Source organism: Pinus tabuliformis, chromosome J (genome assembly GCF_031772625.1).
Source record: "Pinus tabuliformis cultivar Carrire ecotype Pingquan chromosome J, CPIR1, whole genome shotgun sequence".
NCBI lineage: Eukaryota > Viridiplantae > Streptophyta > Pinopsida > Pinales > Pinaceae > Pinus > Pinus tabuliformis.
The window spans coordinates 146,275,658-146,293,810 of NC_142295.1; the positions used below are offsets into that span (position 1 = coordinate 146,275,658).

General features: G+C 37.4%; 1 protein-coding gene across 1 annotated transcript in view; it reads left to right on the top strand.

Annotated features, from left to right (window-relative positions):
• LOC149226057 (GTP binding protein) overlaps positions 1-18,153 on the top strand; it is a 202,339-nt gene that overhangs the window by 19,767 nt on the left and 164,419 nt on the right. The window contains exon 3 of the mRNA XM_089377396.1: positions 12,572-12,695. Within this exon, the coding sequence (XP_089233522.1) occupies positions 12,572-12,695 (124 nt within the window). The remainder of the gene's footprint in view (positions 1-12,571; positions 12,696-18,153) is intronic.

Below are 18,153 nucleotides of genomic sequence, written 5' to 3' on the forward strand. Positions count from 1 at the left end.
TAAAACTGAAACCAAGTTTAACTTTCACCAAGATACAAAGTTTCTTAACATTCAATAAGCAATGGAAAAATACTTGCTATAAAAACACATGCAGAAAAAATTGACAATAACGTTTTTACTGAGGAAACCCAAATGGGAAAATTTGCACTCGTTTATTGTGGGCTTTTATTGATTGTTCTTTGTGCAAGTAGATCTATTACAAATTCAATATGATGCTATTGTAGCCAGCAAATAGACTCTGAGAAACTAATTTCGAGCTTTACAATTGCTCACGACCTCTCTCAGATCACTGCTCTCGGCCTTGAGAAAATGCTCTCGGCCCTGCTCCTTGATCTCGGCCTACACACACAATTGCTTCTTGCTGAAACTGATCTCAGCTTTGCTCCTCGAATTCCTGATCTTTGCTCCTCAACCAATGCACTCTGCTTGCAACAATGAACTATCCAACATTGTGCCTGTATCCTTCTCTGCTTTTGTAGATCTTCAATCCATGCCATGAGGCCAAGTTCGAATGGTTGTTCACACTAGTTCAATGAGTTCCTTTTGCCAGTTAATTAGAGCAAGTCTCAGTTACACTTTGACTAGCTCTTAGTTAACTAGCTTGAGTTGATCTTTGATTTCTTCTAGTTGTGAACCAAGTTAACTAAGGACTTAACTCGTCCTCTCTTCACTTGTCTCTGAAGTCCTAATTGAACTTGTTTCTACAGTCTCAACTTGTGCTAACTGGACTTGTCTCTGCCACCTCATCTTGTAGTCTAACTGAAGAAGTCTCCAATGAACTGAAGCTCCAATACACTACACGTGCGATCTACTGATGACCATTCCAGTGAATTGGAAATCGACTCATCAAAACTGAAGCCTAACTTATGAATTTGCATTCCTGCTAGAGAAAGATAATTTGAGGCCTTTACTGGCTTAGGCACAAGCTAGAAGACCTTCCTTCCTACATTTTCAACACTCCTTGATCATGCATTGGTTATTGATTTTGGATAATTGTTTTGAGAGCTCTAGAAGCTTATGGAGTGAGGGGAAACCCTTTTATAGTTCCCAGTTTTGGTGTTGAGAGATAAACCCTATCTAGTCAAGAGGAAGAACCACTTCAGGTTCATCAGTAGTGCTCATCGGGAGAAAGGAGGAGGTCGTGTTCTATCATAGCACATCATTTGAGAGGCCAAATTTATGGCTGAATTAGATCAAGGAAGTTGTTGGGGTTTGAAGATCGCGTGGTATCCAGAAGGAACCAACAAAGATTTGGTACCACGTTTTTTGTGAGAATTATTATTTTAATCCCCGCTTAAGACTATTTAATAAATAAATTGGGGTTTTGCCTTAATTTCTGAATTGGTAATTTAATGGCTGGCAATTTTATTTGTTTTTAGCAAATTTTTATGGTGTATTTTCATTGAAGAAATTGTCCAGAAATTATCAGGGGATATTTACGGCAAATTCCTTGTTTTATTTGCAATTTAATTTGCCGAGGGTTTACAAGAAAAATTCTTGAAGGAATTTGTCAGAAATAGTATTGAATATTTAAAGGGTTTTGCAACGCTATGTTAATTGATTTATTTGCTAACTTTCTTGGCAAAAATTGTGGAGTGTATGTTTTGGGGTTTGCAGTAAATTATTTGCAGCTTTGTGATTGCCGGAATTTTAATTGTTTAAATTAGTTGAATTTCTCGGCAAAAATCATGGAGTGTTTTCTGGACAAAATCCATATTAAAAATAATGGGAATTTTAGATAAATTAATAAAAGGGATATTACATTCCTGCACTGTGCCAAGATGCTTTTTGTAAATTGTCCTAGGTAAGGACCTTATTGGACAATATTAACCAAAGATTATTTTTGATCTCGTGAGGGGCCTTTAAACCCCAAGCTTCTTTCCAACACCAACACTCTTCACCATCCTTGGTATGTGGAAAAAATATGAAATAATCTAATTTCACTGAGTAGATGTCTTTTGCTTTTTTTTCCCTCCACACCAAGGAACCTAGAGAGTATTTGAGGGCCATTGAAGCATTTATTAAAGCATACCTAAAACAATCCTTTCTTTATCCATAACACCATCATATCCTAGATTTCTTGTTGATTTCCATTAATAACCCCATATACCTGCCATGTCCTCATTGTAGTAGTCATCCAAGGAGACTATACCCTCAACTCTTTGTATCCCATCTACGCCATCAGATAGCCCATAAGCCTCGTGTTCTCCCATCCAAGGATTTGTTACTAGTCTAACTCTTTCCACATTTCTCACTAGCCAAGAGAAGAAGCCACCAATTATAGGGAAGCCTTTTTGATTGCCTTCCAAGTACTAGAATCTCTACCCCATTTGTCCACATAATTTGAAATCCACCCTTTGATGGTCCCAGGGTATATATAATTTTTTTGTCATAGCCTCTTGCCAAAGACCTTGCAAAGAGATCAATCTCCAAGCTGCTTTAGGAGTAAATGCACGTGGAAATATGCGCACACACACATATGCATATATGTATGTGTGTGCACATGCATATTGTGTGTGTGTGTGTGTGTATGTATGCATGTATATGTATATGTATATGTATGTGTGTGCACATGCGTATTGTGTGTGTGTGTGTGTACGTGCATGCATGCACATGTGTGTGCATATCTTTTCTTGCGTTTATCTCCAAGCCCCTTGAGGAGTAAATGCATGAACAAATACACACACACATACATATATACAACACACATACAATCACACACACACACACATATATAAGGATCCCATCCCCTTCAAGGTGTGCGTGTGTGTGTGTAATTTTTTCCATGTAACTAAGCGCCCCACCCTCCGACTCATAGCTCAAATCCATTACAACAATAAACTCGACATGAGCTGAACATGTCACTTGAGGGAATCGAACTTGGGTGGGGAGGATGATGTTGAGAAATCTAGGGCATTAGCATTAGGTGGTTTCTCTTTTATTAGTAACTGCTTGTGAATGCTTTTTACTTCTTTAGATTAGGATCTTCTTATTAGATTATTAATGTTCTTCTTCTTCAAATAGTAACCAATGCATGAACATAAATAGACAAGAGACACAGCATGTAGGCTAATGAGCCAGGGCCAAAACCTCTCACTCTTTGAGAGGAAAACCCACACAAATTCTTCTTCTAGAGATTCCATTTGACGAATACCAAGACCAATACCCTTGACCTATTAGCCACTCCAAGACCAAGACACAAGCTCTCAAGACAGTCAGCCTTCTTCTTAACTCTTCTTCCATCTCAACCTTCTTCGATCCAAAACATACAAACTGAGATCAACTCTGTCATGACAATGAACTGTCATGTCACTGTCTCCATACATACGAACTTAAGAGATACATCTAACTGTCTCTTATTCTTTGGTCCGCATTCTGGGAGAGATCCGAACTTCATCTTTTACTGTGATCACCCTTGAGACATATCCTTGCAGCTTTCATTATCCGAATTCATTTCAGTACTGGAGATCTGAACTTCTGTTTAGCCTATCCGAGAACTTCAGATAAATATGTTCTTGCTGTCCCTAGACAGATCCTCACTTTCCCTTAGATGTATCTTCAACCTTTGTTCGAACTTACATCCATACTGTGGTGTATACGAACTTATTACCGTCTCCAAGAATCTCAGAAATCTGAACTTGCTTTCTGTGAAGTCTCAGATATATATATCCGAATTTCATTCTATTGTTACCCATCCAAAAACCACAGAGATATACTAAGTTCTGTTCCTAAGTCTCCTCGCTGTCCTTACTCATCCGAATTCTGAACTGTGACTTGACATCCGAACTTCTTCACTGTAATTGATCACCGAAACTACAGAGGAAATCGAACTTCTTTGTCTTACTAATGTGGAGACCCTGCCCACCTATTTATAGTGGTTTGTCCGCCATATTAAGCTGACCTATACTTATGAATAGGCGTGTCTCCATAAAAGGAAGCCAACATGAAGAGAGAGCTGTGTGCTTGTCGTTGGAGGGCTATATAGATTTATATACAATTAACACATGCTCAAGAAGAGCTCTTCATGGCATTGATTCTTTGACTCAAATAATAAATCCTAAGGCTCTCAATGGGAGCCAACTAGATAAAAACTCTTGCTCATGAAACCCATGAAGCAAGACATAACAAAAATAATTTTATTCTTTTCTTTTCATCATTTACAAAGATCATAATTACATGTCATTATGAAGACCGAACATAGTTACTTTTTACAACAGATGACAATCATTCCTCCCAACCACCCAAGATAAACCCAATTGACACAAACACACATATAAAATCTATTCCTTCTTTTTCCTTATATCATTAAGATAGGAATAAAAGTGATTGATAACCAATACATTGGAGTGGCCAATAAGACAATCTTAATCAATGCAAGTGTTCCTCCCAAAGAGATCCAATGATTACACAAGGAAAACATCTAATCCATGTTGACATAATCATTTGATTTCATCTTGAAAGATAAGTACTTCAAGTTGCTATCAAAAGGATGAGTTTGGAAAGGAAAAAATATTCCTAAAATATTGCTTTTATAGTCTTAGCTACCGATGGCTTGAAAAAGAGGACTTTTAGGCACTTATTGCTATTCTTGTGGCCTTTCCAAATAAATGCAAGGCTTGGTCTATGGCTTTTGCATCCTTAGTGTTCTCTAAAATTAGAAGATGATTAATGCAAAGATCCCTTTCCACCTTAACTCCCTTCAAAATTTTGTTTTGATTTGAGGGGTTGTATTTGGTTAACCCCTTTGCTATTGGTAAAAATGGTAATGGCAGAAGTGGGTAGCCTTGCGTAAACTGCTTGGAGGGTTTAAATATTTGTAAAGTTAAGCCATTAATAAAACAACAAAATAAGCAATAGAGATGCATTTTTCAATCTAGTTCACAAATGTAAGTTTGAAACTTACATGGATTAGTGGAAGTCTGAAGTAAAAATAATTGACCCCATCATAATCTTTAGACAAATCCAATTTGAGCACAAAATCCAAAATCTTCTTCATCTTGATGGAATGTAGATTCTCTTGGGCTACTTCTACTCCATCATGCATTAATCTCCCACTCCAAAATTCCAAATTGTTCCTAGGAGATGTCGTTTTAACAATTTAGGTTTCATTCTCCTTGCCATTATCTTAGTGATGGTGTTATAAATCTATTACACAAGGGGATAGGTCTATAGGCCTCTAAGGAAGATAGATTTATCCTTTTTTGAGATGTTTTCCAAGAAAATAAAACTAAAGACATGCAATACCTTTCTTGTATTTTTGGACTCAACCACTCTTCAAGTTCCAACTCTATAATATCATAAAAACAATCAAGAGTTCAACTGGCCATCCATCATGAATAAGTCTTTTATCTTTCTTAAAAGAGTGCACTACTTGCTTCAAGTTCCCCAACTATTGGCTCCATCAAAGAACACTGCTCAACATTCCACATATCTTTCAAAAAAGGAAGATATAGCTGAATTTTATGCAATTTAAGCCTTAGGAGGTTCAATGTAGGTAAAATTGTAAAACTTCATTTGCGCTCTCAATATATGTTTCAGAACTTGATTATAACACCCCTTGATCATCTCTATTAAACCAAATGGTCTTTTGAGCTTTCCTTATTTGAGAAAAATATCGGGAAATCTTTGCCCTACTCTTTTGCATGCTTTTCACTTCCTACCATCCAATAAGTCGATTTTTCACTCCTAGCACCTTTAGTTACTCCTTTTTCTCATTTGAGAAGATCCCTGATATATTTTCCTTTTAATTTTTATTTATCCTAGCTTTAGTAGATAAGAGATTCTTTTGTGAATCCTTAAATGTCCTCTTAACCCAATCCATGGTCATTCCTTTAATTATGTTAACTTTTTTTTAGCAATGCCTCATAATATATTCTCTCCTATCCGAATGGAACGTTTGCCATTAAGGTATAGCTAAATCCCTATAATCATCATATCTTAGCTAGTGAGTGCTGAATTTAAAACTAAATCATGGTTTTTGTATCCCTTGTCATTTGAAGAAAATAAGAGGATTGGTTAGAAGCCCCTCCACAACTAATCTACAATCTAAACCTTTTAGTTTCATGTAGCATTTCATATGTGAAAAGTAAGCTACCCAGGTTTTTTGATACCACACTACTACTTGAGCAATGGTTTTGATAATCTATGGGTTGATTTATAGGGTCCACATCAAATAGCTCTCTCTTCACAAACTTTTGTGTTAGAAAATTAGCTAGAAGGACTCACCTCAACTCAAATTCCTCCTTTCTTAAGAATGAAGTTAATATAACCCCTACATATCATATTAAAACCAATGAAAATACCATTCTATAGAAATGGACACTAGATCTCCTTCCTATGAGAGAAAGCACATAGGTATGAATTAGGGAAAATGCCCCTCTTCATTTCCCCTGAGAAATTTTTTGAGATAATTTCAGAATTTGTAAAGGAAGAATCCCTAAAGGTAAATGAAGAGTTTGACCTTGTCTCCAATCCCTTTGATCTACCAATAACACTAGAAATAACAAAATTCCATCCTAGCAACAATTTGTTAAAGTTACCCTAATGACTACATCTTGTACCATAGTTTCCTCCAACAAAGTAATATCAAGATTGTACTTATATCTACCAACCTCTTGAGAGATCTTTTGTGTGGGTTGATACCATTTGGTACACATTGAGAGATAAGATAATCATTTCTTTGCCTTTTTCAAGGCCTTCCGTGCTCTAAGGGTCCCTTGAATCATTGGTTTCCTTCCGTTTGAATGTCCAACTTTGCCCATTGTTTCATCAAGTTTGGAAAGGATCTTTTTTGGGCCATTTCTTCCTTTTTCAAGGCCTTCCTTACTATATGGGTCCCTTGTATCATTGGTTTCCTTCTAGTTGGAATTTCCAACTTTGGCCATTGTTTTGCTAAGTTTAGAAAGGATCTTTTGTTCTGTGACACTTGTAAGGAGGTTGAGCCAGAAATGATTTCTATCACCGCTTTCCCGCCCGATACTATTTCTACTAGGTCTTTTTTGTTAGTTGATTTGAGGTAATACCTTTTCTTCAAATGAGGATGAGAGTCTTCACTGTGCATGATTTTGACTTTTGTCATTAGCTAAGGGCTTCAACTAAAGAGATGATATCCTCCAATTTCCCTGCTTCTCCCATGTTTGTAGAAAGTTCACAATTCTTGGAGAAGGTTTGAAGTGAAGAACCGCTCATGATTGAGGAGAAATCTTACTGTGATAAACCTTCATCCTCTCCCTTTGAGCGTGTGATGAATAACTTCTTTTTTCCCTTCCTTGAAGCCTAAGCTGTGGGGATTTTTCCTAACTTCATACAGGCCGATCAATCCCAACACTATGCTTGTGCCCAAAATCATCCATACGTCTTGCTTAATATTGAAGTCAATATCTAGCTTCTTAAGAGATTTGTCTTCTTTAGCCTTAGCCAAGTCTTTAAGGATTTTGCCGTTAATCTCATTTGATGTGTCACCTCCAACATTTGGGTTCTGTGTCATAACCCTACCATTCTTCTCCTAGGGAGAAACCTCTTTAAGTCTGGACGCTTGTCATCTACCAACCATTCGAAGGTAGACCTACCATACCTCAATAGGCAGAGCATCATATGCATCCTATTTAAGTCATTATTTTCCTTCCTATGTCAATAGGCTAAGTAATAGGACACATCCAAATAGGGCTTGTGACTTGTATCCTATGTGCTAGACATGGATATGGAGGGCACGCGTTTGGCATGTCCTATTCACAGGACAGGTGCCATGATCGTGTTCCTTGTAAAAGAGGCATGCAACCGATAAACAATTGTTCAATGTTCTACCAAGTTTCGGGTATGAGGAGTAGCGAGGGAGCAGGGATACGCAAGAGCGACCTATGCAAAAGCTCCCCACCAATTTTTAGGAAATGTGGGGGGACGTCGGGGTCTTCAAAACTTATAAATATAAAATATAAATCGATGAATCATATAACTAAAACAAATTTAAAACGAAAAGCATGACCATTGATATCATTATCAGATAAATTATAATCATACATCATACATGTAATTTTGTAACTACTAGTCTACTAACTTACTAATACTAACAATGCACAATGAAAATAAATTATAAAATTATAAATGTTTAAAGTTTTAAACTTTAAACTTTAAACCATATTGATGTTCCACTTCCAACTATGAACATTGAATATTGAATAATATAAAAGTCAAGTCTGATACATGAGCGACAACGTTCCGTTCAACGAAGGAGCAGACAGAAGGCTGCTTGGCGATGGTGACAGTGTTCAGTTCAATGAAGGAGCAAACAAAAAATGAAATGTGAAATGAACATAATGTAAACCCTTCACGGTCGGTCAACAAATATTAAAAATTACGATTTTTTTGTTCCTTAAAAAAATTTGTGAATTTTTTCTAGGGAAACGACCCCTCAAGACCCTTTAAGACCCCTTTCACCTAGGAAATGACCCCAATTGGAGGAAACGACCCCAAAAATGGAGGAAACGACCCCTTTCAAGTTTCCTTGCGTACCCTGTTTTTTGGGAGTGTGGGGAAACGTCCCCCTCTCGTCCCCAAGTCCCCGGAGCGCGAGGGAGCTAGGAAACTTGACCCCTAGGTGGGGGGACGCGACCCTGTGGAACACTGCAATTGTTTTCCCTTTTTTTTGAGCTCATTTTACTCAAGAGGTTGGAGGTGTGAGATGTTTTGGAATGCAGTTGAGGGTTATTGTGCAATGTTGGGGACTTCGTGTTGGGCAAGTGGATTTTAGCTTCAAAATTCTGAAAAGAAATCGAATCTATCTATATTTCATTTTTGTACATGTATATCACTAATTTGATATAGTGTGTTTGTGTGTAACGTGTCCTTTGTGTCTTGTTTTCAAGGTCATTGTCTCATGTTGGACACTTGTCCTTCATGTCCCATGTCATCATGCTATGTGACTTAGGTGATAGGTTTTACACTGATTGCAATGAAACAAAATTTTCATATAATCTAGAGTTTATCTGTAAGTTTGGCCCACTTCAATATCAATGCCATTCAAGTAACCTATCTCCTAAATTTAGTTTCACACGAATCTTTTCCATTGTCGTTTCCTCCATTTGCTTGTTTGTTTCATCTACCTCTAAGAAGTGCCCTAGCTTATTTCTAATGTCCATGAAGATTACCTATTGCCATAGTTTTAATTGTAAGAATATAATTTAACCCATATGGGGAGAACGCCCACCTTCTCCCTTAATGATGCCCACCTACTTCAGACACCACCTCCCTTTTTCCATTTAATCCTTATTTCTTTGACTCTAAAAAAATGAAACTTATCCATATGTTTTCCAAGATGTGAAACAATGGAGAATAACCTAGTTGTTGCCTCCATTTTTGTACATGTATATCACTAATTTGATATATGTATGTGTGTGTGTGTAACGTGTCCTTTGTGTCTTGTTTTCGAGGTCATTTTGTCTCATGTTGGACACTTGTCCTTCATGTCCCATGTCATCATGCCATGTGACTTAGGGGATAGGTCTTACATTGATTGCAATGGAACAAAATTTTCATATAATCGAGAGTTTATCTGTAAGTTTGGCCCACTTCAATATTAGTGCCATTCAGGCAACCTATCTCCCAAATTGAGTTTCGCACAAATCTTTTCCACTGTCGTTTCCTCCATTTGCTTGATTGTTTCATCTACATCTAAGAAGTGCCCTAGCTTATTTCTAATGTCCATGAAGATTACCTATTGCCATAGTTTTAAGTGTAAGAATGTAATTTAACCCATACGGGGACAACGCCCACCTTCTCCCTTGACGATGTCCACCTAATTCAGACACCACCTCCCTTTTTCCATTTAATCCTTATTCCTTTGACTCTAAAAAAATGAAACTTATCCATATTTTTGCCAAGATGTGAAACAATTGAGAATAACCTAGTTGTTGCCTCCAGAGTTTGTGTATCCATTACCGAGCATTTTCTTTGATATTTTGATTCCATGAAATTATACAGGTGTAGTTTTTGAAAACATTCTATTTGATCGATAACTACATCTTCACCCAACAATAAATTCACCTTGTCTTCCTTTAGACTCACACACTTCCTCCTTTGTTTATTATTTACCATGCCAATCCTATCGCTAGCAACTACTGCCCATGATTTTCATTCCTCCCTCCCGATGGAGAAGGCTGCAACCCTTGATAGTTGTCCTTATACTTATCCAATAAATGCCCCAACAAATTGGAGATAAAATAATGGGTATTGAGAGTTTTAAAAGTAGAAAAAGGATACTTACCAATGAAAACCTTTGTATCCTCTTGCCGTGCTTGAGAATAGTAGCACTCCTCCAACTACTTTCTCCCCTTCGTGCATAGCTCCATAGATGACTTAATGTCAAAGCCAAATTGTTCCAAAGCAATACTTTTGGGTCATGAGAATAGGATGTTTACATACAACCTTGAGTAGAGGAAGTATACCCAATTGTTGAGCTAATAACATGATGTGATAGAATCATAGAAGTATGATTGCAATATCCCCCTCCATTCTTGATGAGTCCCACATGATCCTATTGCACCAGTCCTGATGAATATTAGGTAGACTTTTTTTTGCCACAACTTGACACAAAGATCTTCCCTCTAATGTGAACCCTCTTTTCGTGTAACAATGAGCTATGTCCTCCTCAGATGATAGGATAATGGAAAGAACTAGATCCTTAATTGGGCCATTACAAGTTTATGCATCAAATCTACTTTCTCTCTTCCATCCTTCTATTCCCGACATTGTTTATAATTGATTTAATACCTTAAGGAAGATGTCTTCTAGCATATTCTCGAGCACTAGTCACTAACCCTTTTTTATCCTTACCACTATTGATCCTTTTGGTCAACTGTTGAGTTCCACTTTGCTCGCTAGAGTGGTCGGCGTGTTTGCTTGACTTCACAAAATTATTGCTATCAAATTATTTATTGAGCACTCAAGGTCTTTCTAATATTAAGCAAGGCCTTTGACAAAAGCTTTGCTCTACCCTTGAGCATATTTTTCGATAGTTACCCAGTTGATCCTAGTTTTTTTTTTTATAATCATGACCCTAGGGTTCCTTGCCTCTGTCCGATCTAGGTTTGTGGCAGTGTTCCACGGGGACGCGCCCCGACGCTCCCCCATGCTCCGGGGATAGGGAAACTCCTAGGGAAACGTTTCCCCTACGTCCCCTTTTTGGGGAAACTTGAGGAAACTCCGGGGGGGGATTTTTTTCTGGGGGTGAAACGTGACTCCTTTACAGGGGGGACGCCGGGGAGACGTATATGCGTCCCCCCATTTTTTTGTCTAATAATTTTTATAAAACATTAAAAAAAATACAAATTTAAATATATGAAAAAAATGAAACTATATTAAAACTTAAAACTTGTTAAAACTTATTTTTTTTAAATAAATACATAAATAAATAAAATTATATTAAAATTTTGAACTTCAAAAAAAAAACAATAAAAAAAATAAAAAACTTAAGACTTAGTATTTAGTATTTTTTGAGAAATTTACTAGTATTTCATTTCCTAGTGCTTTCTATTTGTACTTTTAGTTTAGTATTCCATGGCTATTTTAGACTTCAACATAATGTCAATGTCATTGTCATATGATGAATTTACTTTTTATCATTTTTGAAAATTTGATGTGCATTGCATAATTTCAATTGTCAAATGATGAATTTATTAATTTAATTTAGATGTGCCTTGCATCATGCCAAATGATGAATTTAGAAGGAACATTGCATAATGTCAAATGATGGATTCAATTTAGTAATTTACTTTTAGATTTACAGTGCCGAAATGTCAAATGGTAATAGTCTAATATGTAATGATGATCATATTTAGTCTTTAGATGTACATTTCTTAATTATTAAGATTTTCTATTTAGTTATTGACATATTTTTGGGATTTTGTTTTTTATTTTTATATATTAAATGTTTAATAATTTATAATTTTATAATTTTTATGACTATGACGTCCCCCTGTTTCCCTGAAAAATCCCTAAAATTTGGGGTTGCTTATATACGTCCCCCTTGTGCGTATCCCCACTCCCGCGTTTCCCTGTCCCGGAAACTCGGTGGAACATTGGTTTGTGGTGCTTGGAGCATATTTACATGACCTGGTTGAACAACATTTTAGATATGGCTTGCTAGTTAGTTCTACCCTTTTGGTTGACCCTAGAATAACATGTCTGTCTATTCTATTATTGAGCACAAACTACTATTCTCAGTTCTATTGTTGCACATATCTTTAAATTTTTTCATTTATCAATTTCTCATCGAGCATAGGATAGTCATTTGATATCGAGCATGATCTGCCATGATTATTTGTCTCTTGATTTGGTATTAAAAGATAAAAAAATGAAAAAAACAATTCAAATTTAGTTTAAAGATGTTATGGATAAAAATATATTTCATTTTAAATTAAATTTGATATATATATTGGGGTAATCCTCTTTTTTGTTGTTATATGTCCAATGCCATTGTGAATGTTGATGAGGGGGGTGGGGTTATGGCATTGTTGAGAAGGGGATTCATTTCTTTGTGGTAGAATAACTTCCTTTTGCCTTTAATTATTTTTTGTAGGTTTCTGCATTCTTGGAAGTGCATGATATTGCAGGATTGGTACGAGGAGCACATCAAGGAGAGGGGCTTGGAAACAATTTTCTTTCTCACATTCGGGCAGTGGATGGAATTTTTCATGTTTGTAGTAAGTTTATGAACTTTTTCTTTTTATACTTGATTTTTAAGAATGTGTTGTTGCTCAAGTATAGGACAAAGAGAATAATTGTAAGGTTGTTCATTACTAGGAAATAGATAGAAGATTTCATGTTTGTAGTAAGTTGTTACTTGAGTTTCAAGAACATGAAACTCAAGCATTGGACAAAAATAGTCATTGTAAGGTTTGTTCGTCACTTAGGAAATATCATAAAGATACCACTTTGGAATCTAAACCCACAAGTTACTTCTCAATGAGACCCTAAGGAAAAGAAAATACCTGATTTTTTTAGTAATTAGGAAATATGACACCATAGATTTTTGTTATGTGGAATTGGGAAATGAAAATTCTTTTCTTACACTGGCTTAATATGAGTGTATATGATTTCTAAGATACTTTCATGGCTTTAGAAACGGAAAATCTATTTAATACATGGAACCCACCTTTATGATTTGAACTTTTGAGCTATAAAAGATAAAGCCCACAAATCACCCTTAAACCTTAGCTGGAAATCCCTTTTTATAATTAATTTATCTCCTTTGAAAAACAAAAACCTTATGGAATAAGTTGACTACAATCCTTACAACAATTAAATGACTTTTAGGAAGGAATATAATATGAAATAATCCTATGTTGATAATTTTCCTATTTTTAGGAAAACTCTTCTTGAAATTTGAGTGATTTACTCCAACAACTTTGCTTTGGAACCTCGCCTTGAGTTCATTGATTCTTTGTTAGTTCCCTTTGATTAGGGATTCCATAAAGGGTAGTTAGCTCCAAGAGTACCCTATTTCATGGGTTGTGAGTCACCAAGTGCTAGGGAGGACCAACCATTTTCTTAAGAAAATGTGTTGCCATGAAGCCTTGATACATTCCTTATCGATCCAATAAACTTGTTGAGTTTGTTCTTTGTTTGTGAGGGCGCTCGACTAAATAAGTTTGATGTTTCAACATGAAGTGATTGATGTTTTTTATAGTTGCTTACAACACTCTAGGGAGGGGAATTGCAAGAAGTAACCATTAGTGCTATAAAAAGGGGTTTCAAACATCAATATATTATTATTTAAAGAGTCATTAGAGAAATCCCTTCTAATGTATTACAAGAAGGTAAATGGCATCCTACAAATTAATGCTTTCATCTGTGTATTGGTCCCATCTCTTGAAAGGACCCTCCTTGTACCCAGGGTCTTTTCGAGATATGTGACGAAGTGTGCTATGAATGTACACTAAGATCTTTGCCTTCTTTGAGCCCAACCTATTCTCTACACCGAATGGATAAAGGCATAAGTACTCTAATTCCTCTGACAAGATGAAGAATTAGCTACCTAGAATATTAGGGGAAGCCCATTAAATTAATTAAAAATTTAAAAATAAAAACTAAAATGAACCCTAAAGAACCCGATTTTGGGGTTCCAAGTATCCATTGTTAGGGTTCTCCGTACTCGTCAAGACAAAATAACCCAATTTTTTTTAATGGAGAACCCGATTCTTATGGGTTCTTCTCAAAAGCACCTGCACCCGAAGTCGGTACTTGGGGATGAGAACTCAGGACGGGTTCGAGAACCCCACCCCCGGGTTCGCGAACCCGTGCAACATAGACAATAATTAATATAAGTACATCAAGTGGCCAAATATACATTAGAAGACCGACCATGGTTACAAATTCAACACTCCCTCTTAACTAAGGAGGTATTCATAATGATTGTCATAAATATTCTCAAGTTGGCAAATTTCTCTAAAGAAAATGTTATATCAAATTATCATTAGCATCATCATCTGCCATCAACATCCACTAGTGGCCATATCCGAGGTGGTACCAAACCCATGGCATATCATTAGCATATCAAGACTCACTCCAGTAGAGTGATTGCTCCTCAAATCCCAAGGCCTCTCACTAGCCCAAAATGTTGAGATCTCAACTAGCAAACACTCACTCATCCTTCTTGATGAGGACTCTAGGCCAAGACCTCACTCAACCCTCCTTGGTTGGTGATCGAGTCTAGACGCTGAAGGACCTCACTACACCGTACTTGGGGTCATAGTTTTAAAAACCAAAACCAGGTATCGAACCAGTCACCTATCTAACCGTGATTTGAATCGGAACTGGATCGAACCAGATTCAATAAACCAAAATTGGAAAAAATACATAAAATAATTATTTTTTTATTGAAAAAAAACTTATTTTTAAGATTACAAACCATGATTTCGAACCATTAGAGACAAAATGTGGAAAGTCTTCTCATCTGTATACTAGGTAAGGCTGCATATATCAAAATGGCACCAAGTGCAATACATATCAATGATATCATTGACAAAATACATAACCAATGGGGTTCTAAATGGCCTCTAGAGTCCAAAAACAATGCTACATTGATGCTCTAAATGGCCTCTAGTGTCCAAAAACAATGCGACAACTCAACCTACTAGGCCACTATCTTACTGCAAATCACTGATCGACATGATCACTCATCAAACTCATCGCCACTACTACAAATGGGATCATCACCAGGAGCTACATAAACATCATCTATCTCAGAGTCTGAGGACTCCTCAAACTCCTCTCCATCCTCAATAACAATACTAGTAGTAGCATGAGAAACAACACTAGGCTTCTAGCAGAACTAGAAGCACGAGTTCACCGAGTTGCACGACTACTGCTTCCCTCACGAGTCACAATGTGCCATGCTTGGTCTTGGTGGTTCACTTCCTTCAGCTCCTGGTTCAACTACCAGATCTACATTGGCTTTAAAACACCCAACTCTACTAGACAACTCCAAGATGACAAAGAACCTCCAAACTTCTTGTTGTTGCTCCTAAACTCAATGTTGTTGTAGAACTGCCCAAGCCCTCATATGCTTAGAAACACTAGAAATCAAATGTGTGAGGCAAATAGGAGCTTAGGCACCCTTTTATAAACTTTGGGAACCAAATTTAGGAAGGAACTTGCCATTGTTTGCCAAAAACCACCACCAAAAACCACTTGTAGGTCCCATCAACATGCCCAACTATGTGGCTTCCTAATTGGTCGTTTTTTTACAAAATCGGTCGGGCAAGACCAATTAGGTACCAAACCGATCGATTTGGTACCAAAACCGTTTGGTTTGGTACCCAATTGGAACTAACCAGCTGAGAAATCAGATTTATTGGGCCGATTTGATATCTCAGGGAGCTAACCTGTTGGCATTATGATTCAAGTGTTGTCCTTGATGGCAACTCACTCAGAGGTTGGTACAGATACTCAGAAGTTGGTTCAGGTGATGGCAACTTACTCAGAAGACAGATCCTAGTACAGCTTGCCAAGGAAGTTCATACACGCAGGTTTGTTAAGCCCAAGTCGCGTGTACACGCAGGTTGGCTTCAGAAAAAGCGCGTGTATGTGGAAAAGCACCTTTGGTCCATGGCGGTTAGTCCTTGGAAGTTGTGCCTATGGTTTCGGACCATTGTATCTCGACGGGCGTGTCGATCCCTAGTTTTGAAGTTGATGGTATTGTGTTTCTATGGTTTTGGCTCTTGGTATTGAACAAGGCCTAAGGCTATATAAGGAGAAGATCACTAGGCAAAGAGTAAGAGTGTGTGGGTGTCTGACGCAGTGAGAGGATCTGGTATTGCTGGTTATCTGTTCGGGACGCTTGGCAAGGGTCGGATCTGACAGCAAAGGCAGAAGTAATCATTTCTAGATCTGCACGCGGGTTGCCTTTGGAGAAAGAGCGTATACACGCGGTTTTGGTACAGTGAAGTAGCGTATGCATGATAAGGGTTGATATTTCAGGTTGTTGCTGATTCTGGTGGTTGTTGCAGAGTTCTAGATTCTGGTTTGGGTTCTGTGTTCTTGATGACAGGGTTTCAGTGATTCGGTATTGGGTTGTTTAATGAATTATGATGCAAGTATAAGTTGATGATTGTATTGCGGTAATGTTTGCTTTGTACTCTTGGATCCAGTCTGAAAATTGATGAAACGTGGTCCCTGAAGGTTGTAGGGTCAGCACCTACGTACTAGTAAATGGATCAGCTAGTACAAGAGCTGAGGGGGTTGTAGCTCCCTTCCAAAAGTAGTTGGAAAACGAGAGAGAGGGTTGTAGCCCTCTGCAGGTTGTAGCCTGCATACTGGTAAAGGACTGCACCAGTATATTGTAAAAGAAGTTTCTCATTAAAGAAGAAAGAGACGAATTGCAGCAGGTGGTTTTCACCCACATTGGGTTTCCACCTTATATCATGGTGTTCATGTGTGTGGCTCTTGTGTGATGTTCTGTTCTGTTATACTGCACCTGTTTACTGCTAAATTGCTTAATAATGTTCTGATGCATTTACTGAAGATAAGATTAACTGAATCATAAGATATCTGCATATACGCTAGTTGCTTTAGACACTGTCGCGTGTACACGCGGGTTCACTTAACTGAAGTCGCGTATATGTTTCTGAGTATGAAATTGAAAAGGTTTTATTGATCTGATAATACTGATTCACCCCCCCTCTCAGTATTATTTCCAACAATTGGTATCAGAGCAGGTCCTTCAGAGGAAGCTTGATCGCTTGAAGGAAAAGATCCATCAAAATGGCTAATCCAGAAAGAGAGGCACACATCAGGCCACCAGTCTTTGACGGGAACAATTTTACTCACTGGAAGATAAGAACCACTGCATATCTACAGTCTCTTGGAGCAGAAGTTTGGGGACTCATAGAAGGAGGATACAAATTCCCATCAGCAACTCCTACAGATCCAGCAGAGAAAAAGCAATATGAGCTCAATGCCAAAGTAGTTAATGTCCTATTGAGTACTTTGACTCAATCAGAATTTATGAAGATCATGCATCTCAAATCAGCTAAGGAAATATGGGACAAAATCGTTACAAGCTACGAAGGAGATGATCAGGTAAAAATAGCGAAGCTTCAAACTCTCAGAATCCGGTATGAAACTCTTAAGATGCGAAGTAATGAAAGCGTAGCTAATTATTTCCTGCGTATGGATGAGATTGTGAATTGTATGAGGGATCTGGGTGAAGAATTTGAGGAAGTTGTCTTAGTTCAAAAGGTTTTGAGATCTCTGTCTACTAAATTTGATTCTAAAGTATCTGCCATAGAAGAAAAGGAGAATGTGCGAAAAATTACCATGTCACAGCTTCACGGGATCTTAACTGCTTTTGAAATGCGACTAGAGGTACCACCAGAGGCCGCATTCGAAGTGTCAGAGGAAGAAGATGAGGTAAATTTTGTCAAGAATCTTGAACGGGGAACTGGACGGTTCAAAGATAAGCTGCCTTTCAAATGTTTTCTATGTGGTAGAGTTGGTCACTATGCTGCTAGATGTCCTCATAACAAAGAAAGGATATATGAAGAAGATGGTAGAAGCTATTATTCCCATATTAAAAGTTCATTTAATGATAGTGAAGATATTAGAAGTCTCATGGCGCACAAGAAGAAGAATGCTTCATCCAATGATAGCGAGGATATT